Here is a 22,607-nt window from a genome sequence, read left to right as displayed (position 1 = left end):
TGTTATGCAGGCTGCTACCTGTTTCCACCCAGATTTAGAGTGGGTCTTCCCACTTCAAATAATCTGATCAAGAAAATTCTTCACAGGAGTGCCCCAGCAGTTTGTACTTTAGTTCCTTTCAGATACAGTAAAGTTGACAACAAGAACAGCCATCATATAATTTAATGGTTACATTTATTTGATTTTTATTTGCTTATTTGATTTGGGTCAAGTTTGTGCAATACATACTATTCTGGTGCTAGTTTTGTAGGTGAAGAGAAAGAACTGTAAGAACAAAGTGTTGTTCTTCATTGATTTAACTAAAAATTTCTTCTTATGTATCTTTGAAAGATTCCTTAGACCTCTACTGCTTAGGAGAGTGGCTGACATACAAGAGCTGCTTAATGAATGACTGAATGAATCAGACCCCACTTGAGACTTCGTGTAGAGCAAGTGACGCCAGTTCCAAGTGTGTGTGTGAGAGGGAGGTTGGGGGGTTTGTTCTTTCTAAGAGCTCAGGCCTGCAGCAGACGAAGGCCTCCACTTCTCTGACTACCTCTGACTCTGCAGCATTTTAACACTTAATTTGGGTCTTTCTAGAACTCAGTGGTGCTTAAAGTCAGACTTTTGAGGGAAGGGAGGTGACACGCATGGTCTTGCTATACAGATCCTCTTAAGTGATACTTTGAAATATTGAGCATATTTTTAAAAAAGTCTATTATGCTTAATGTATCCAAATATAAGTAAAACAAGGATATTTGTAAAAGTCATATTGTCTAAACTGGAATCAGGTTGTTCTGAAGCAAGTAACTAAACTTTGAAAGGTAGTGTATTTCATGACATACTGAACATACCTGTTCTCAGTTGTTTTATTCTGAATCAAGTAATATCAATTTATCCTTCATCTCAACTTGACCATCCTGCTCCCACACTCCTAAAAGTTCTTTAATTGCCCATGAATCTAAGTGTTCAGATGGGAATGGTGTTGATTACAAATTCTATCCAGTAATCATGCCCCTCAGTTATTCCATAGAACATTATATATCCCTATTCACCAAGACTCTAGGAGAGTCAATAACAGATGTTCCCTACACTTGTAAGTAGTGGCTGGATCTCAATGAGGATCCAGATTTCCCTCTACCCTCTGTCTCTCACTTTGGGAATTTCACAAAAGAAAAAGGTTGGATAGGTTGGCTTCAGGAAATTTGATGTTCTCTCTCCTGTCCTCTACAGGCACTCATACACATGTGATCTAACACATAAACAGATAGACGTGAGTAGAAATGGGGGAAAAAAAATCTTTACAAGATGCTTTAACAGAACTGGAGAGATGGTTCAGAGGGTAAGAGCACTGGCTCTCTCTCTTCCAGAGGTCCTGAGTTCAATTCCCAGCAACCAAATGGCGACTGATGATCATCTATGATGGAATCAGGTGCCCTCTTCTGGTCTGCAGGCATACATGCAGGCAGAACACTGGATACAAACAAATCTTTTGTTTGTGTTTTGAGACAGGGTTTCTCTGTGGCTTTGGAGCCTGTCCTGGAACTAGCTCTTGTAGATCAGGCTTGTGTCAAACTCACAGAGATCTGCCTGCCTCTGCCTCCCTTGTGCTGGAGCTAAAGTTGTGCACCACCACCACCTGGCTGACTGGCTTGATCTTATAGGTCTTGTGTGAGTTCATGACTTCTAGCTGCCATGTTATTATATCCAGAAGACAGCATTTCACAGTATCCCTCCCTGTCCTCCAGTGCTTACATTCTTCTCACCTTTTTACCACATTTTCCCTGAGCCTTTGCGGGATTGATCCAAATGTCTCTCTGAGGGCTAAGTACTCAGTAGTCAATTATTCTCAGCACTTTGACCAGTTATGAATTACCCGTGCAAAATGACCAAGATTGAAAACAGTACTAATCTGTGGGTATAAACATAGCTATTTAGAAGGCAGTTTTGCATTCACATTTAGAAAAAGAAACCACAGAAATAGGGTCGTCCCTCTCCCCCCATCCCCATCTAGAGTACTAGGCATGAATTGATTCCTATGGAGCAGGCCTCAGATTCAATCAGAAAGCTGTTGGTTACCACCACATAGCTGTGCCACTGTCACACCTTCCACCACTCAGTGAGTCAGTTGATAACTTTTCTCTTGCATATATATCACCCTCAGCACTGAGGTCAGTCTTAGTTTAATTTCTTTGTCCTGCAACCAAAATGTGTTTTGTCTTCAGCAGTAGGGTCTTACTATCTTAGCTGTGGTGGGCAACAAAGAGCAATGGCAAAAGCCTGTGTTGCCTGGGGGTCCTCTTGGCCTTTCCTGACCATTAGCTCATGGGGAGGTATTCCACACCTGACATTGACATTTTCATTTAGTAACCCAAGCTTTCTGACAGCAGCATAGTCCATTCAGTCAGGGTACCTCCATTCATATTCCTTTTAGAAAAGATAACACATTTTCCATGATATGCCTGCCTCTTGAGTTTTGGAGTTAAAGGTGGCTGTCACCATACCTTCAGTTTTGGAAAGCTCATCACTCTTTCATTTTCCTTCATTCCCCCTCATCTCCTTGTTCATCTCTTCTTTAACCCTTGTATTCCTGCACTCTATTTTTATAGTATCAGTGCTCTGCTCTTCCACTTTTTGTTGCTTTTCTTTTCAAATTGGAAAAAGGGTTGTGTGTGTGTGTGTGTGTGTGTGTGTCTATGGGGGTATTGGTTTGTTTGTTTGTTTTGTTTTTCAAGACAGGGTTTTCCTGCATTGCTTTGGAGACTGTAGACCAGGCTGACTTCAAACTCACAGAGATCTGCCTGCCACTGCCTCCTGAGTGCTGAGGTTAAAGGCGTGCACCAAAACGCCTGGCTGTTGTTTAAGACAGTCCTCTGTAACCCAGTCTGGTCTTGTACTAATCATTTTACCTCTACCTTTCAAGTGTGGGATGTGTACCACTGTGTTTGGTTTTGCTTGTTTGTCCTGAGATAGTATCTCGCATGTAACCCTGTCCAGCTTGGACCTGAAGCAGTCCTCCTGCCTTTCTCTTTGAGTGCTGGGATGATGGGCATGTGCTGCCGTTCTGGGCCTGAAGGGCCTTTTGATTTTGGGATGTGTATGTGTTAGGTCAGCTCTTCGTTTTTGTTAAATAATCCTGGAAAAATCCTGGAAAAATGTCAAATGGCAGCTCATTTTCAAGAGAGCTGACTCTTGTGGTTTTGTGTCATGTGTATCCATGGAGGACTTTGTGAGTTACAACCCTCACCTCGCTGGCATTTCTGAGCAGCATTGTCATCTTGTGTGATCATCACACTAGTAAGAAAGCAAGGGATAGATTACTGTAATTAAATACTTCAAAAATGCCTTCAAGTGTCTGACTCTAATTCAACTCCCCTTTTGCTCCTGCTATCCTTTGCTCTTAGGTCATACTTTGGCCACTACAGGTGATATTTGGTGCTTCCTCTTTCTGTGAGGATGTGTTTTAGTATCACGTGGACATAGTTCCTGTCACCTTTCCTATGGAACATTTCCCAGCTCTTCTTTCCCTCTAGCCCCAGTTTGCTCCCTGGCCATTCCCTTCCTTGTGTCTCTGTGGGACTTATTCCCTCTCTCTAGTGTAAGAGACTGTGTAATGTTTACATGTGACTGTGACAGATTACAAGTTCCTCAATAATAGGGATAGAAATGTACTTTCACACAGTGTTAGGTGTCAGAGGGCAGGTTGGGTTATGGGGATATTAAATGAAAGAGGAACTGAAACAAGGTTAGGAAGAATACGTTCTACTGTCTTCTGGTAATACTGTAGTAACTGGATCTCTCAGCCTCTGTCACTCCCAGGTTAGTTATAGTAGAGGTTTCAAGGAGAATGTTGTCTAATTTGGAAGAGAAAAAGATGAAAAAGTGGTATTTGAATTTGTAGAGGTGAGTGTAGCTTATTGATTTGTGTAGAGACATTGGGTACCTTTAAGTTTCTGCCTTGAAGGTATTCCTTTTGCTTCCAATTCTTTTTTGTTTGTTTTTGAGATAGGGTCTCACTACATATCACTGGCTGGCTATGAACTCACTATGTAGACCAGGCTGGCCAGAGACTCATAGAAATCTGCCTTCCTCTGCCTCCCTAGTACTGGGTTAAAGTTGTGTGGTACAGTGCCTAGCTCTGTTAGGTATCTTAGATATTTTACCCTAATAGTTCTCCTCTGTAACCAATTGGGTGTAGAGGAGAAATTAGGAAGCCTAATGGCATTTTTCTAGAATGCTTTCTTGATATATATGTTGAGTTTTCTGTTGGTGTTGGAAAAGTAAATTCACTGTGCTTGTTAATTTTTATCAAATTTCAAATAAATAGTTCCTTTTTCCATAATGTGACAGAGTCGGTACCCAGGTGATCATATTGGGTTTAGATAGTCACACTATAGACCCTTATGGAACAGTGATTTGATGTCTCGCTTCAGCACATACTTAGTCTCTCGTTATATCTTTCTCTTCATTACTGCTCTAAAATTCAAAGCCCCACCCCACCCCACCCCATTTCTAGTATTATATCCACCCTTGGGCATGTGGTTAAATAGTCATTTCAAAATAAAGCAAAAGGGGAGGTGCTTAAATTGCACATAAATTGAGTGATAGTACTCAAACCTTTCTTGTTTTGTGTTTTATTTTTATTTTTTGAGACAGTTTATCTGTGTAGACCTGGCTGTCCTGGACCTTGTTCTGTAGATCAAGCTGGCCTGGAAATCAGAGATCTACACCTTGCTGTGCCTCCCAAGAGCTGAGATTAATAGCGTGCACCACCACTGCCAGGCAAAAGAGCCCTCCCTTTCTTAAATCCCAGCCAGTATAGTGTATTTTTCTCATCCCATTTTTGTTAAGGAAAAAGTAGCGGGCCTGTTTCTATAAGGCAGCTGCTAAGTTTACCCTTACCCTTAAGATCCCCACAATACCCTGACAGGAGGGCATTCTGGAGGCAAAAGGCAGGGAGGTGTCTGCGAGTTTGAGGCTAGCCAATATTGAGATCCTATCTTAAACACAGAAGAACTGGCAAGATAGGGAAAGCCCTAAAGGCAGAGATTTCACTTCAAGCTGCATATTGTAGGTTAGTAAATTTGGTTACAAAAAAGGAAGGAAGCCAAGCAGGGGTATCACCCAGAATTTGTGAGGCCAAGGCAGGAGATCTCTGTGATTTCAAGACCAGCCTGATCTACAAAAATCCAGTTTTAGGATAGCCAGAGCTGTTATACAAAGAAAAGCAGAACAACAAAAAAGAGGAAGGAAGAGAGGATACTTGAAATGAACGAACCTCTGCTGAGCAGAGGCCAAGAACCTGTTAACTGGCTGTCTTTCTTCCCTCCTGGGAGGGATTGAAGCTCCGAGAGGGCTAATTGAAGAATTTTGTCTGGAGCTTGTATTTTGTTAATTTATCTGTCCTTCCTCTCCTGTCATATTTCCTGAGAGCGGGGATCTATACCAGTTTTGTCTGCTTCTGCCTGTGCTCTGCCACTTTGCTGGTCATCCCACCTCTCATGTGTTTCTTGTTGTTTATTTCAGAAAGATTTCCGAGTACAGGAACTCCCATTGGCTCGTATTAAGAAGATTATGAAACTGGATGAAGATGTGAAGGTGAATTCATGTTATTTTTAAGATTCATATTAGAGCTAAAATATGAGTATTGCTCATTCCTCTAGAGCTCAAAGCTTAACAGAAATGAAAATTTTATGACATGTTGCCTATGTTTTTACTTGGCTTTTGTCTAAAATGAAGTGATCTTACATTGAACAGTTTAATTATTGTATGGCATTTCTTTGAAAACTAGGGATATTATTGGAGTTTTTTTCCTACATACTTAGTGTTTACTTCTAAGATCAAGTACTGTCCCCAATTCTTTTCTATTCATGATGTCAGTTCAACAAAACATTGCTATCCTTTCAGTGTCTTGCTACAATTGCTCTTTGAATTGTGAGGAAGTTCTGTTAATAATACTTAGTGCCTTAGTAGTGCTTTTCTGTTGTTGGGTAAGACACCATGACTAAGGCAACTTATAAGAGTATTGGGGCTTACAATTTCAGGGGGTTAGAGTCCATGACCATTGTGTCAGGGAGCATGCAACAGCCAGGTATGGTGCAAGTAGGCCGGGAGCTCACGTGTTAAGGCACAATCACAATTCAGAGAGACTGGAGTGATATGACTTCTTGAAACCTTAAAACCTGCTCTGAATGACACACCTCCTCCTAATCCTTCCCAAACAGAGCCACCTACTGAGACCAAGTATTCAAACATATGAGCCTGTGGGGACCATTCTCATTCAAACATGTGCCTTTCTGGTATTTTGACCTTTTTAAAAACAAACAGCCAGTCCTTCGATACAAGCATTCTGGGAGGTAGAGACAGGCAGAGATCTGAGTTCAAGGCCAACCTGGTGTATAGAGCAAGTTCTAGGACAGCCAGGGCTACACAGAGAAGCCCTGTCCCCAAAAATAAACAAAACAAAGAAACAAACAAACCATGAGTAAATTATACTTGTGAGAGGATCAGTCCTTGACCTTTTTCTTTCCCTCCCATTCTTAGGAGCTCACCTCTGATTTATGATTCTCAGGGAAGAATAGCTCTGTCTTTTGTCTAAAAATGTGTGCTGTCTTTGAATTTGCAAGGAAAACTAACAGTTCATCTAGCATTCATATTTCCTTCTTATTAGCTTCTTTCCTTGAATAATTCTGAGACTTAATGGGATAAGTATTGTTTGCTTATTGAGACAGGTGTCACTTCATTATGTAGCCCAGCTTTGCCTGGAACTTTTGGTTATCCTATCTGTCCCTCTTGACTGCTGGGATGTTCTAGGCATGTGCCACAATGCCTGCCCATTTTACCGCTGTGAAAGTTTGCACAAAGATGAAATGAACACCTGTGTTGGTAGAAACCAAGATCCCAATTCTCATCACTTATCTTTAACTATATAGCTCATCTGTCTGTGTAGCTCTGTACAGCTTTGGTTGAACTTGGAAGACAGGCATATTAAGGCAGCTTAGTATTTTCAGGCACTGTGCTGGGTACACAGGCCTCCCCTACTTATTTCCCCAGTAACACTGGAAGTTTATCTGTTTTTTCTTCCAGTTTAAGAAAATCAAGGTTAGAAAGGTGAGATTTTTTCCAGATCCATTGGCACCCAAGCTTTCCTCAAATAGTTTCTTGGGATTAGAATCTTAACTCTGCCACCTACTGGCTCTGTAGCTATGGCTACATCACTTCACTTTTCTTAACCCAATTTTCTTTGGAAGGCTGTTAGGAATGGCTTAAAAAAAAAAAAAAAAAAAAAAAAAGCACCCATATGCTTGTAATCTTAGCATTGGGAGGCAAGAGAACCAAGGATCGAAGGAGTCTGACAGGCACTGCAAGAGACACTGACAAGGCAAGACGTGAACACCATGGATGGGTCCTGGCAATGTCAGGCCCTAGATAAGTACGCATCATTACCCTCTTCCCTACTCGGATTTATTTTACTCTGGACTTTCCAGAGACCATCCCTTTATTTTTTTAGCTCTTGTCCCAAGGTAGACACTGATAGGAGAGACTGACTGACTTGAATACTTTTCCTGGGGTTACAGTGTGGGCCTATACTCTCTTCCAGATGATCAGTGCAGAAGCCCCTGTGCTCTTTGCCAAGGCAGCCCAGATTTTTATCACTGAACTGACTCTTCGAGCCTGGATCCACACAGAGGACAACAAGCGCCGTACTCTTCAGGTAATGCAGACTCCCCCACCTTTTCCTCTCCCATGCTTTGGACTGATGGCCTCTGCCAAGCTGATATGTAATTGTGGTCTTCCTCTCCTGGGACACAGGTATACCTTGTAGACACGATGATGATGTTTCCTTTCTAAGGATATTAGTTTTCAGTTCTCAATGGTTTTCAGAGCTCAGTGATGGAACTCTTTCTGTGCTTGGTGCACCTACATAGAAGCAAGGGCTCAAGTGATCCAGTGTTTGTCTATTTCCAGGTGTAACTTCTGGTTGGGAGTTTGGAGCTATCAGAAAAAGACAATCCCAGAAAAAATTCAAAGTCTCACTAACTGAGCTAGATTTTTTTTTTTTTTTAAATTCCTTGTCTGCCTGCCTTGATATTGTTACCTCTTGTTCTCTTTTTATTTTATCATTATTTTTTGTTTGTTTGATTTGGGGCCTTATCATGTAACTGGCTAGCCTAGAACTCATTATGTAGACCAGACTGACCTTGAACTCATAGAGATTCACCTATGTGAATGTCTTTGTGTTCCCTTTATTTTAACTTAGCAAGTCAGTATTTTTATTGTATGTAGAACTCTTGGTGATACTATTTCCCAAAACCCTTTCCATCAGCTAAATACTAGCCCTAAGAGTAGCGGTTCTCAACTTGTGGGTCATGACCCCTTTGGTGATTACATATCAGATATTTATGTTAGGATTCATAATAGTGGCAAATTACAGTTTTGAGGTAGAAACATTAATTTTTAAGGTTGGGGGTCACCACAACATGAGGAGCTGTATTAAAGGGTTGCAATATTAAGAAAGTTGAAAACTACTGCCTTAGAGATTAGGATTTCCAGATACAAAGAAAGGTGATCGATACAAAACACTGAAAGTATTTTAATAAAGCAAATAAATTCCTCTCATTTTCCTTTACTTAAAAAATTGGGAATGTGTACTGAACATCTACAACATGATAGGCACTATTACAGGCCCTACAGATTAACAATGTACAAAACAGACACAAGTCATATCCTTGTGAGCCTGCATTCTAGTGCAGGTAGACATTGAGCATTAGTTAAGATTTGTTCCTGGGCACGATACTGCAAGCTTGTAATTCCAAACTCAGTAGACAGGGGCAAGATGACCAATGAGAGTCTGAGGCCAGTCTGATCTACACAGTAAATTTCAGACAAATTAGAGCTACATAGTAAGACCTCATTTCAAAAAGTAAAGTAAAAAGGATTGGGGAGATATTTCAGTACATAAAGTGCTTGTCATGTAAGCTCTGTAGAACCCATGTAAAAGACACACATGGTAGTCTACTTTTGTGGCAGGAAAAGAGACAGATAGATCACTGAAGCTCATTTTTTAGCTAGTTTAGTAGCCAAATCACTGAGTTCCAGGTTCTGTGAAAGACCATCTCAAAAGATTCAAGTGGAGAGGGACTGAGGTAGACACTGATCGATCCCTGGCCTATACATGCATGTATGCTTACATACACCATACACCACACTTTAAGATTTGTATACTTTGCTGTTCATTTAATTTTGGGACAGGGTCTCTGTGAAGTTCAGGCTGCCCTATGGTTTGTGTGGTTTGTGTGTGTGCATGCAGTGCCTGTAGAGGCTAGTAGAGGGCATCAGATCCCCTGGAGCTAGAGTTATAGGTGGGTGCTGGGAACCAAACTTGGATCCTCTGAAAGAACAGTGTATTCTCCCCCACCCCCTCTTTGAGACAGGGTTTCTTTGTATAGCCATGGCTGTCCTGGCACTCGCTCTGTAGATCAGGCTGGCCAGGAACTTGCAGAGATCCTCCTGCCTCTGTTACCTGAGTGCTGGGATTAAAGGCATATGCCACTATGTATTCTTAAACACTGAGCCACCTCTCCAAGTTCAGACCTGGAATTCTTGATTCTCCCAAGTGCCAGGATTATAGGCTTGTGCCAACATGCCCAGATACTGATCAAAAAAAAAAAAAATGTTACATCTTTAAAAAATTTTGTGGTACCTTCTCTCTCTCTCTCTCTCTCTCTCTCTCTCTCTCTCTCTCTCTCTCTCTCTCTCTTCCTCCCTCCCTCTCCCTGTTTCTCTCCCCCTCTCCCTGTCTCTCTCCCTCCCCCCCTCTCTTGTGTCTATGTCTATACACATTTCTCTATAGAATAATATACATGTGAAAATTGTAAAACTTTATACTGGTTAAAGTAATTCTATGTTTAGAAAGATCTTATAAAAGCTATTGCCTAGGTCAGTTCAGATTAAAAAGTAAAATGGAGAAAACACTTGAACAGCCCCCTGATAAAAGATGATGGCTAGGCCTGGCAAAATGGAGTATCCAGGAGAAGTACTTTACACACAGAGACAGCTTGACAACCTGGGTTCAATCCATGGTTGAAGAAGAGAACAAACTCCCACAAGCTGTCCATTGATCTCTATACCCATACTGTAGCATGCTCCATCTTGCAGTGTTCCCTCTACAGGCAATAAAAACATGTTTAAAGGTGATGGTCAATAAACCTGTATGTAGCCTCACTAGTCATCTGTGAATAACAGCTTAAAGCCACAATGAGATACTGATCTTTTCTTTTTTAGCCAGGGTTTTTCTGTGAAACAGTCCTGGACCTCTCACTATAGATCAGGATGGCCTCGAATTCATACATCCACCTCCTTCTGTCCCAAGTGCTGGGATTAAAAGCATTCATCACCTCCACCCGATTGATACAGGTGTAATTTACTGTAGACTAACTTAAAATCAAAGAGAAACAATTGTAAGTTTTGGTGTAGAAGTTAGGTATCTAAAAGTCACTACTGGTCAGAATGTAGATTAATGTAATCATTCTGTGTTATAATTTATGAAAAGCAGCATGCAAGAGAAAGATGCCATGAGATAGGATTTGAGCAGAGGGGTTTTTATTAGGGAAAGGGATCATAAAAAGGGGAAAGGAGAGGAGCCTAGCTTCCCAAGACAGGAGCAGCAGGAGAGAGGAAGGAAGGGGTGAGAGAGTAGAACAGAGAAGGAGAGAAACAAAAGGATGGGAGGTGGGCGGGCCCTTTTAAAAGGGAACATAGTGAATATGCACAGGTGGTGCTCTCAGTGGCTGCAGCTGAGGGTTTATCCTGTCAGAACCCCAAGGGTAGACTAGTACAGATGCTTGAATACTTACAATCTGGCAATTCGGAATAGAGTTAAACACACAGCCATTCTAACATGGCCATTCTATGTAAGGAGTAAGGTTCCCGCACCTCCCTACCGCCACACCTGCCTCAAATAATACACAGAGACTCTGTATTTGATATAATGCTGTTGGCCAGGTACTAGTTTCTTATCAGCTAGCACTGTCTTAAGTATTAACCCTTTCTGTTAATCTATGTATTTCCACATGGTCTCCTTACCGGGGAGTGGGGCAGGCGTCTGGTCTACACGGTCTCTCCATGCTGACTCCTCCTTACTACCTCCTCCTTCCTTCTTGTCTCTTAGTCCCTACTATCTTCCTTTCCTGTTGGCCAACAATGCTTTATTCATTAACCAGTATGAGAAACATATATACAGAATGACATCTCCCATCATCTCCTCTTTTCTGTCTAAAAATAAAAGGAAGGGTTTTTTAACTTTAACATAGCAAAATATATCACACAACAGTTATCAAATAAAAATCACAGTTAACAATATTTAGTCCGTTAACATTTAGCAAGATTTAAGAAAATATTCCATCATCTATCTATGTGAGTCTAAAGTCCTATATGTAACTTATCTTTAAGCTTAACTAAGGAAAACTATAGCCATAACTATCTGTCTTCAGAAGAAATACCACAGAAGGATAATATATAAATTCTAGAAATGACAGAAGTTCTTCTGTAATCTTCTATCTTCAGCCTATAGGTCATAGTGTGTCTAGCACACTCTTCAGCAAAGCAGGAAACTTTAAACTGTCTTCTTGTATTTACAGTTTGTCAGTCATTTTTCTCTGTCCTGCAGAATGTCTGGCAGACTCTTCCATGAAGCAGGAACTCTGTAGTAATGTCCATTTTGCATCAGCAGTCACGTTTCTGTGGGTCCTGCATGTCCAGTTTATACAGCCTAAAGTCAAACAGTCCAGACAAGAGCAGTATCTTGCCCAAATGGCTAGTTTTTGCCATACTAGAAGCAAACGCCATACCTGTTTCTTTGATGTCCATCTTCCTTTCTAACATAGGTGGTGTTGCCAGGAGCATTTATGTCTCACTGTCAAGAAAAACCCTAAACCATTTTAAATGCCATATTCTGTAGGTCTTTGAAAGGTTTGAGAATACCTATTCATCTCAAATACATCTCCACATATCTAGAAAACATAACTCACCTAGCTATAAGTTTTGACTATTATAGGTAACTATCTAAAATCTGTACTAAATTATACGTTACATTTTTAAATGAGCAGTATAAACACAATACCTAAACAAAAGGAGAAATATAAACATCATAAAATTGACCTTAAATTGTATCAATAAATGAAAATCCATTCCAAAACAAAGTATTCATATCTTTACCATAATCCCCTTTTTACCTTTAAAAAGAGATTAGTTGTGGTCCTTAACCATTTATAACCAACCCCGTTAAAATGAAAACAAACATTTATAAACAATATTTGGGAATTTGGGTGTTGTTCTTTCCAAACTGCTTCCTGCTGGTAGGGGGCACTGTCATTGGTGACCCTAAGAAATGCAGAAATCCTGGCTGTAGTCTGCAAGGCTGCTTTGTCCAGCTGTTTTGAATGTAGGATCACCTGGTACTGTTTCAGGGGGTCTGGCTTGCTCAAACCACATTAGTCTGGAAGGAATCCACAGCTTTTCATTTTCTGTGGAAACAAAAGTAGAAATCCTTTTCCCCAGTAACTTGTCCTTAGACTTAAATTTTGAAGTCAAAGCATTTTTAAAATATATGAATTGAATTGATCCAGCAGCATTTGTTTTAACAGTTGTTGTTTCCTCAGCAGTCAAATAATGCAAAGACAATATAATACCATACAGAATCCAGATTCTCTTCATCTGTAGCTTTTTTATTATTTTGTTTCTTTTATTTTTTGAGACAGGGTTTGTCTGTGTAACTCTTATCTGTCCTGGAATTTACTGTGCATACCTCTGTCTCCCAAGTGATGGGATTAAAGGTGTGTGCCACTACACCCAACTCCTGGCTGTATTTTTAAAATCATTTTATTCCTTTTCTCTCCCAAGCCTACATATATTTTAGAACACAGTGTAAACCTTTAGAGGTTTTCTTAATGTGAATCTGTCTTTACTGTAAATCTTTATCTTTTTCTGGCCACGAGTCTTTATCTGGTAAACAACAACATTGCTAAAGTCATAGTTGTTTCTGCCGTGGTTTATCAAAGATGGCGGCGGCTATTTTACTGCCAGCACTGATAGCTATGCTCACCGCCTTGGTCTACGCTGCCATCCAGCAGCATGTTGTCAGCTTGGAGATGTGGTCACTGCCATTGCCAGCTCTCGTACACACCGATAAATTGTTAGCAGTGCTTCTTAAAAGCCTTGCGGTTTTTTGCCGCTTATGTTGAGTCAGGAATCCTCCCTTAAAGGAGCCACGCAAATATCTGCTTATCTCTCGCAAAGCAGAGTCCAACCGAGAAAAATGCTGCTACCAAGAAACCTTGCTTGTCTCTGTTCTTTTGTTTCTAAAACCCTTTTTTAAGCTTTTGTTAAATTTTAAGTGGAAGTTCTTATTAGCCACATGGGCGCCATATGTAAGGAGTAAGGTTTTTCCTCCCGCTGCTAGTCTTGTCCCGCTGTTGCGCCAGCCCCAAATAACACACAGAGACTCTGTATTTGATATAATGCCGTTGGCCAGTTACTTGTTTCTTATCAGCTAGCATTGTCTTAAGTATTAACCCATTTCTGTTAATCTAATATTTCCACGTGGTCTTCTTACCAGAGAGTGGGGTCCGGCAGTTTTGTTCTCTCCCTTCTCTCCAAACTCTTCCATCTTGACTCCTCCTTACTACTTCCTCTTTCCTCCTTGTCTCCTAGTCCCTCCTATCTTCCTTTCCTATTGGCCAACAGTGCTTTATTCATTAACCAGTATGACAAACATATATACAGAATGACATCTCCCATCAATTCTACTCCTAGGTTTGCATCCAGAAGAAATGTAGATGTTCTTACATAAGAGTGGTCATAACAACCTTATTTGTATTTGATCCTGTCAGAAATACATAGATGAATTCTGATGTATCATGAAATAGATCACTATTCAAGATAAGACAACTACTGCTCCATATAATCCAATAAAAGTCAAAACTGTATTAAACTGAAGAACATGGAGAAAAATGTCTAATGTACGATATTAAAGCAGTACCACCTCCACTGATAACCATTAGTGTTGCCCAGCTATTGGGGTTGCTAGGAGATCTATCCGGTATTAACTTCCTCGGTGTATACATTCATCAGAATCCAAACAGAAATACATTTCTGTATTTCACTGAAATAAGTAGTATCTTAGTAAAATATTAAGAAAGATACACTAAACCACAAGCAGTGGTGCACTCCTTTAATCACAGCACTTGAGAGGCAGAGGCAGGCAGATCTCTGTGAGCTTGAGGCCATCTTGGTCTACAGAGTGAGTTCCAGGTCAGCCAGGGCTACACAGAGACACCCTGTTTCAGAAAACAAAACAAGAAGGATAGATTACAGGTTTGTATTTCAGTGGCTTGCGGCCATGACAGATAATAGGGAAGGAAAAAACAGAAAATTTCCATCCTCCTATTGATTTGATGGGTCCCCTTTGCCTAAGGTGTGGAATATAGAGGTTGCTAAGCATTTTTGTGAGTTTGCTTGTTTTTCTTTGTTATGTTATTGTGAAGGTTTCCAGACATAAAGTTTGCATAGAGTACCAGTATATTTTCTCCTCAAATTCTGCACCCTTAATATGCCCAATCTAGTCTCATTTCAGAAGCTAAGGAGAGTCGAGCCTGATTAATATTTTGATGGGAGACTGCCTTGGAATACTAAGTGCTATAGGCTAAAAACAAAAGAAATTTTATTCTAGCTGATTTATCGAACTTCTCACCTCATCCAGCCATCAAGTGGTCTATTTTGTTTCTCTGTGTAGCCCTGGCTGTCCTGGAACTGGCTCAACTTTACTTTCTTCTATATACTTGAGTTTATCACACACTGAATGAGTGTTTTTTCTTTTCCCTTAAAGCTTTCAAAAGAATACACACATTAAGAAATAATTTTTTTTTCTATCTTCTTTTTTTTAATTCATAGGAAGGGGGCTGTCAGACTTGAAGAGAAAGCCCATCTGAACAAGCTGTGACATTCTTGTCAGCTACCTAACTGTAATAAATTTAGGCTTGATCATTCAGGCTCAAATTCAGATTTAAACTATGCATTCAGCAGTGCAGTTTTGAATTTCAAGCTAAAAACCATAGCTAGCAAACAAAGATCAAGTGACTAGATTATAATTGCCTGTTTAAAAAAGAAGAAGAAAATAGTGTGTAGGCCTTGAAAAAGGTCATACGAGTAAATGATAGGCTGACCGTGCCAACCATGGAATGGAGATTACTGCCTTTGTCCTGTGAATTAGCCAGAGGATGGTACATTGACAATTTTACGGAGAGCCTTGAAATGAGAACAAGCAGAAACAGTAGTGGGTAGGGCTCAGATGTCCTGCCCTAAAGCATGAGATGTGTGTTGTCTCTTTCTTTGATTTCTGTCCAACAAGTTTGGCTGTTTTTATTTTAGCTCTAGACATACCTAGGGATATTTAGTGCAACCTAAAAGTCATCTCCTTGGGCTGGGGTATAGCTCAGTGGTAGAACAGCTGCCCAGCATGTGCAAGACCCCAGATACTGGGTGTGTGGGGTTGGGGAAGAGAGGGGGGAGTGATATCATCTTATTTGAAAGATAATAAAGCCAAAAGAACTATAGTCTTTACACCAGTTTTTCACTCTGTTTTTCTTTGTTACAGAGGAATGATATTGCTATGGCAATTACAAAATTTGATCAGTTCGACTTTCTCATCGACATTGTTCCAAGAGATGAACTGAAACCCCCAAAGCGTCAGGTAAGCAGGGAGAGCATGCCCAGCTGCCACCTGCAGGGCATGGATACACTGCTATCTAGGGCTACTCCCACCCTCCCAAGGCATTTGCTGTTCCTGTTTCTGTTCTCTAGTCCAGATCACCCTCGGCATCTTCTACTCATTTGTGGGTACTTTTAACTCAGTGCCTCTGGAGTGGTGTTGCAGTGAAAGTTAAAAGACATTAGTCACAGCAGTGGTATGAAACTCCTTTCAAGTTTCCTTGATCTAAAACGAAAGCTTTCTCAGCCAGTCAGATTTCAGCGTCTTAAGAATCAGCTTCTCTGTGAATAGTGATGGTAATAGACCCTGTCCTGTAGAGCTCATTGTTTCTGGCACACAGTTCACATGACTCACTAGGTTTAGTGGAACATTTGGGAAATAGTGGCAGCACCTCACAGAAACAAAGCCATACCATGCTCTGTTCGCTTTGTTTTTGTTCATAAGATTGAGTGTTTTTAACAGATTATTTTGTAGTATACTGTCTAGAGTCATTTAATGACTTCATTCTGACCTATACTAATAACCAGTCAGAAAATGTGTCAGAGAAGTGGGCTTCTTAATTGATATTAATTCTGACCCTTCATTAGGGTTTGGGTTAGCAAGCCCTGGGTTACCTCCTTTATCGGAGCAGGGTGTGCCTCACTGAAGCTCCTTTTTTTCTGGGCAGTCTTTGCTACTGTAAACATCCTTGACTGGAAGCTGTAAGGTGTTGAGAAGAGCTTTCAGTCGGATGTTTACAGCGGCAGGCTGCCACAGTCGTCCCCGGCTGCGCGAATCGGCTTTGAGACATTACAGGTTTGTGCCCTGGACTTGACTCCTCTTCTTGGAGTGCTTCCTTTCTCTCTGAGAAATTTCACGAACTCAAACTGCCTCTCTGTCTTTGGAGCTAATAATACCATGAGTCTGCTTTTCTTGTTGGATTTTTGCTCCCATGTGTCCACCAGGAGCCCCTTTTAAAAACAAGGTGGTAAGATCTGTGATGCAACCAGGCATTGCTCTTATTGCATTAACTCCTTGTTCATTGTGAGCCGCTTGCTGAGTAGACTGACTAAAGAGACTGTGCTACTCTAGAGCAGTGGTTCTTAATCTTCCTAATGCTGTGAGCCTCATATGCTGACCCCCAACCATAAAATTATTTTTGTTGCAACTTCATAACTATAATTTTGTTACTGTTATGAATTATAGTGTAAATGTCTGTTTCCCAGTGGTCTAAGGTGGCCCCTGTAAAAGGGTTGTTCAATACTCTCCCCCCCCCCCCAGGGGTCAATACCCACAGGTTGAGAACCACTGTCCTATACCTTCCTCCAGAGTTCCTTGTCCTTCTGGGTCTCAAAGTGTCCTTTAGGGTATTACACTTGAAGTGCTCTGATCCATCTTTTTTTGTTTTGTTTGATTTGGGTTTTTGATACAAGGTCTCACTGTATGTCCCTGGCTAGACTGAAACTGTCTGTGTAGACAAAGCTGTCCTGGAACTCAGAGATCTGCCTGCCTCTGCCTCTTGAGTGCTGGGATTTAAGGCATGTACCACTACACTTGGTCCATCTCTCTTTAAAGAGTATCCAGCAGGAATACTCCTCATGCTTCTGGGTTTTAGTTCTTGTAGGTGTTTGAGCTATTGATTGGCATCCTGTTCAGGACAGCTGCTGCCTGGCGTGTGAAAGGTTGACACTGCTGAAAGCTGGCCTGAAATTCTAAGATAGCAGTTTTTAATTCTCTGTGGACATGACGTTTTCCCAAGCTCCAAACTGGCTGGCACCTCCTAAAGTCCTTTAAAAGTGCCTACTCTCCAAAACACACCCTCTGAAGGAGGCAGCAGTTCACTCTGCTACTAGAGCAAATGTATTTCCCCTAGTCTGGAGCTGGCTGCTCATCCGTGTTGTGATGACCCTGTGAGGTGCTGCTGTTTGTTCACTGGCATTATTTTCAGCCTTAGCGGCGGAGAGACCACTGCTAATATTGAGCAAGTACCCCTTTGTATTGGCCCAGTCGTTCAAGGGTTACTCTAGGGCTCAGGGTGCCGTTCTCCACCTGGGAAAGGAAAATACTGAATTGGGCGTCTAAGGTTCTAGGTTCTCAGAGATAATTAGAATGTCTCTTTTTCAGTGGAAGTGAATAGACTGCAAGTAAAAGGTAGTTCAGGCTAACTACCACTAAGCTATGAGTTGAAAGTTCCTCCTCATTGAAATGTCATTATCTTTTCACCCATTTCTTTTATCAAGCATAATCATTTCCCTTGCTGGCTTGAGCTCCATTTGCAGAATGAGTCTTCATAAAGCAGAAGAACCTGACATGGGCCTTCTTCCATCACAGTGATTTGAAAACAGCCATGCCTTGTCCTGACAACAGTGTCCTAGAAACTGTCTAGTTTATTGTTACCTGAGAGGATGCAGTAGGAAGCATAGGAGAAACTACTTGCTTGCTTGATAGCTTTTGCTAAAGTGGGAAGAGGTACTTAAATAATTGGCTTTCTGCTTTGTAAAATCAAAAACAAAAACATGTTCAGTGCTTGATAACTTTAATCATAGACTCCTAGAGCCAGTCACAAGTAAAAGGTAGAAAGTGCCAATGTCCCCCAGCTGCCTGACTGCATTCACAGGTCTTAAGACTCTCATGACGCAGAGCTTGACCTCTTAAGTCTGGTCTTCCTGTTTATAAAATAGGAAGGGAGACCTCAGTAGGGGAAAAAATACACATTGAACTTAATTTCCACAGCTTTAGAAAGAGCAGTTGGAGCCAGGCGGTGATGGTCCATGCCTTTAATCCTACTACTTGGGAGGCAGAGGCAGGCAGAGTTCAAGGCCAGCCTGGTCTACAAAGCTACACAGAGAAATCTTGACTCAAAAAAAAAACAAAGAAACAAACAGCAGTTGGCCTCAGTTTTGTGACTTAAAAGTGTATTGGTATATTATCCCTGCCAAGACATGGTTGCTGGCTGACATTTGCTTGAAATGGTCCTGGCGTTATCATTGTTAGAGTGTTTTAGAATTTGAGACCTAGATGAAAATAAAATAAAAGGGCTCTCCTGCTTCTTCTGTCTCTGCATAATCATGTTGAGAATTGAAACTGGGTTTGAAGCACAGAATACATTAACCCAGAAGGTCAGCTTATGTTTAAAGACTTGCTTAGATAGCAAGAATATTAGGAGTTATTTCCTGGACTGGGTGGATGACATTAGGGAATCTTGTTATCTAAGATTCAGGTTTCTCAGAGGCCAGCTGTCCATAATCCCAGTTAAAGTACGCACAGGAAATACAGAAGCACTTAGCTCGGTACCACTAGGGCAGTTTTTGCACACACGTGGTCATAGGATCATAGGGAGACTAAGGAAGAGTGGAGGTGCTGCCCTCTAAAGGTGTTGATATATGTGTGGGTTCAGAAGAATTTGCCTACCAGGACTCATTCAGAAAAGTCTCATCATTTAGGAAGCACTTACTAGTGCCTGTGTGGGATACTAGGGGCAGTAGCAAGCAAGAGAGGCGGTATTTGCCTTCGTGGGACTTAGATTTGAACAGAACTGGCAGTTTGCTGTACAGGTACAAAATGTTGACATGCAGACAGTGCCATGGGAGCATGGGGCAGTCGAGGTCTCAGTACCTTATGGGAATATCTCTTCTGAAACTTGATAGACTTAGCTCTGAATACAGACATGAATAAAATTACTCAGCCCATGTGGTTGAATGTTTTTGTTGTCCTAGACAGGGACACCATATGTCACAGGTCACTCGGAATGAGATGCAGATCTCAGTGGGTGGTCAGGGGCCCACCAACCCCTGGGCTGTAACCATGTTGTAGTGTGTGTAAACATCCTACACTCTCAGCTGTGAGCTCAAGGTGGCTGGGAGAGGGTTGTTTACTCCTTCTGCCATGGAAAGCGTCAGATGAAGAACAATCTCTTCACCCACCAGATCGGACAGAATGCTGCCTCCCTAGTCAGCCAAGGCAGCACCCCAGCGGAAAGCTATCGTCAGGCCCCCTGGGTTGCACTTCTCTGGCTAAGTACAAGTAGACTCAGATGTGATGCTGGGGTAGATGTGTCCGTGGTAAACACAGAGCTTTCAGTGTGTTGTGAAAAGCTATATCTGGAATTGTAGCCCAGGAAAAGCCGTTTTCCCCTTTCCCTGATATGTCCCTTCTGGAATGGGGCATGCTATCTTTTATGGGACTTGGGGACAGTAAATTTGGGTAGCATCTTCCCATTGCTGGCAGGTAGCAGCACTGTTCTCCTATCACAGGCCTTGACGGAATCTACTGACAAGCTCTGTTGGCATGTGATTGTTGGTTACGGTAATTATTTGCCTGTTTGCAACTCCTCACGCAACGGATGATTACTCGGTGCTTCAGAAAATTGGCTGTATGTTCTGTGAAGCCTATAGAAGCTGTTATTTTTAGTTTGATTTAGCACAACTGGTCTCTTCAAATTCCCCTTTTCCTTTGACTGCAAATGTGAAGAGCTCAGCATTCAGCAGGCAACTGCACATAGCCTGTTTGGGGGAAGAGTGGAAATTCACTGTGGCGGTTGCTGAGTTGGGTTTTTTCCCCTTACCTGAGTCTCTTTCCACCCCACAGGAGGAGGTACGCCAGTCTGTGACTCCTGCGGAGCCTGTCCAGTACTACTTCACGCTGGCTCAGCAGCCCACTGCTGTCCAGGTCCAGGGACAGCAGCAAGGCCAGCAGACCACCAGTTCCACGACTACCATCCAGCCTGGGCAGATCATCATTGCGCAGCCTCAGCAGGGTCAGGTCTGTGAGCTGCAGAGGGTACCAGCCTAACACCAGAGTGCCTCTTAGGTTTGAGTGGGGAAAGTGCTGTGCAGAGAGGCCATCAGATCCTTCAGAGTTATGCAATTGATATCTGGAAACCTGAGCTTCCCCCTGCTTGAGTCACAGAAGCCAAGTATCACCCTAATCTCTCTGGACCCTGCTTTCCTCATAGGTCAATGGACAAGATGTTCTCCAAGATCCCTATAAGCTCAGACATTTTAGAGGAAAATAATTCCCTCATGCATCAGTGAATAACAGTGGGATGTCTTTAAAGGTCTTTTCAGTGGACTCCACATCTGCTGTCTGTCTATACCAGGATTGGAGTTAGTACCCTTAAAGGGGAGAATAATATTGTCAACTTGCAAAGCTCTCCTTTCTGGATGTTCTCTGTCCTATTGTATTTGTGTCAGGTGACCTTCTCTTTTGACAGTAGTAATCAGAGGATTTTTTTTTCTCTCTCCCAAAGTACTGTTGAGAGCAGTACCATCCATTGGGAGTCAAGAGAGGCTGCAGAGGACTCAGTTCTGTGAGCTCCGAGTCCAAATTATGTCAGTCATTTTTTTATTTATTCATCAAACAGTGAGCATCTTCTGTGAATAAAGTCATGCTAGGTATTGGGGGCATAAGCATGAATAAAACAATCCTGATTTCCAAGGAATTCACAATAGTCTCAGTTAGGGATACAAATATTTTTAAAGGTTGTACCACCACATGTTGTAAGTAAGACTAAGGGTTAGAATTATATACAGAGTGTTATCAAGAGATTCCCTAACAAAGATATGTGAAAATGGTGGAAGAGAAGATGGTTAGAGGCACCTGAACTGGAGTAACACGGCTCTAGAGGGATCACTGGACGTGTTAATACACTGGGAAAGCATGGTATTGCTGCTCTGAAGGCTTTACAAATGAGAAACAGCTAGACATGGTGGCACATGCCTATAATCCCAATACTCTGGAGATGGGGGTGAGAGAATCAGGAGTTTGAGACCAGCCTCAGCTACATGAGACCCTGTCTCAGAACAATCAAGCAAAGCAGGCAGACAGACAGAAAAGTAAGAAACAGCAAAGGAAGTAGTGGGAAAATATAATTAGCACAGGAGTTATCTAGGCAAGTCTAGGAAACTCATCCTGGAGAATCTTGTATATTCTGGTAAAGAGCTAAGTTTGCCTACACGAAAAACATTGGGGTGGGATGGATTTAAGTATTAATTTTGACTGCTAGGTAGGCAAGGTTCAAAGCTGATTATAGCCCAGTCCTCTCCTCAGGCATTCACTGCACCCTGAAGCCTCAGGGAGCTTCTCCGGCTCATGCTTGTGCCTCTGCAGTGAAAACACTTTACCTGCCAAAGGCCTTGTCCCTTTACTGAGTGAACTTAAAGAGAGGCTGTCAAGGGCTGACCCTGATTGGCTGATTATCCCAAGGAGCCCAGGGCTGCTGTGCTTACAGCAGGGCACACTATTGGTGATTTGGCAGCTGCCATGCTAACACATGCCCTTATTTTCCTGAAATGAATTAGAAAATTGGGCTGATGGAGTACAACGATGAGTTGGCAGCATTTGGGGGGGAGGGGTCAGCAAAGAAAATTCATCTGTCTTCCTTGCTAACCAAGATTTGCTGGGCTTGGAGCTGAGAAAGCTTGTGAGGTTGGTGAAGTTGGTCCTTTCAAGCTGTTTTGTTGTCTTGCCGTTTCAGGGGGGCTGGGTCATCCCTTTCCTGGACCTATCCATAGTGAATGAGTAGTAAAAGCTGTTTCAGTTTGAGTGCAAGTATTTTCCCTAAGATAGACTATCCATTATAGTACAGGTAGAAGGAACTGTGGTGAAGTGAATTCTGTGTTTTCTGTTTTTAGTTGAGAACTTACTTCTCTTGGTGTGGGATAGATAGGTGGAGCATCATAATCATGCTAGAAATAGAATACCGGTTTGCTGTTGTCCTAGCTCACCAAGAATACTCTTACTGGGAATGCTGTCTCTCCCTTCCCTCTTCCAGTTTTCAGTAATTTTTCCTTACCTAGTTAGTGTCTTAAATCTCTTCTATAGTTCCTAGATGCCCGTCCTGCCATAGTTTTAGTCACTAAGTTATAATGTCAGGGGCACTTGT

The 22,607-nt window shown here is 41.8% G+C and overlaps 1 protein-coding gene across 2 annotated transcripts in view; it reads left to right on the top strand.

The window, feature by feature from the left end:
• Nfyc (nuclear transcription factor Y subunit gamma) overlaps positions 1–22,607 on the top strand; it is a 62,819-nt gene that overhangs the window by 31,192 nt on the left and 9,020 nt on the right. For both annotated transcript variants that reach the window (XM_051188693.1, XM_051188695.1), the window contains exons 3-6: positions 5,506–5,577; positions 7,580–7,693; positions 15,632–15,727; positions 20,312–20,485. In XM_051188693.1, coding sequence (XP_051044650.1) covers positions 5,506–5,577; positions 7,580–7,693; positions 15,632–15,727; positions 20,312–20,485 — 456 coding nt within the window. The remainder of the gene's footprint in view (positions 1–5,505; positions 5,578–7,579; positions 7,694–15,631; positions 15,728–20,311; positions 20,486–22,607) is intronic.

Source organism: Phodopus roborovskii, unplaced genomic scaffold (genome assembly GCF_943737965.1).
Source record: "Phodopus roborovskii unplaced genomic scaffold, PHOROB, whole genome shotgun sequence".
Lineage (NCBI taxonomy): Eukaryota > Metazoa > Chordata > Mammalia > Rodentia > Cricetidae > Phodopus > Phodopus roborovskii.
The sequence above is the reverse complement of the archived record's forward strand: the minus strand, read 5'-3'. Positions and strand labels throughout refer to the sequence as shown.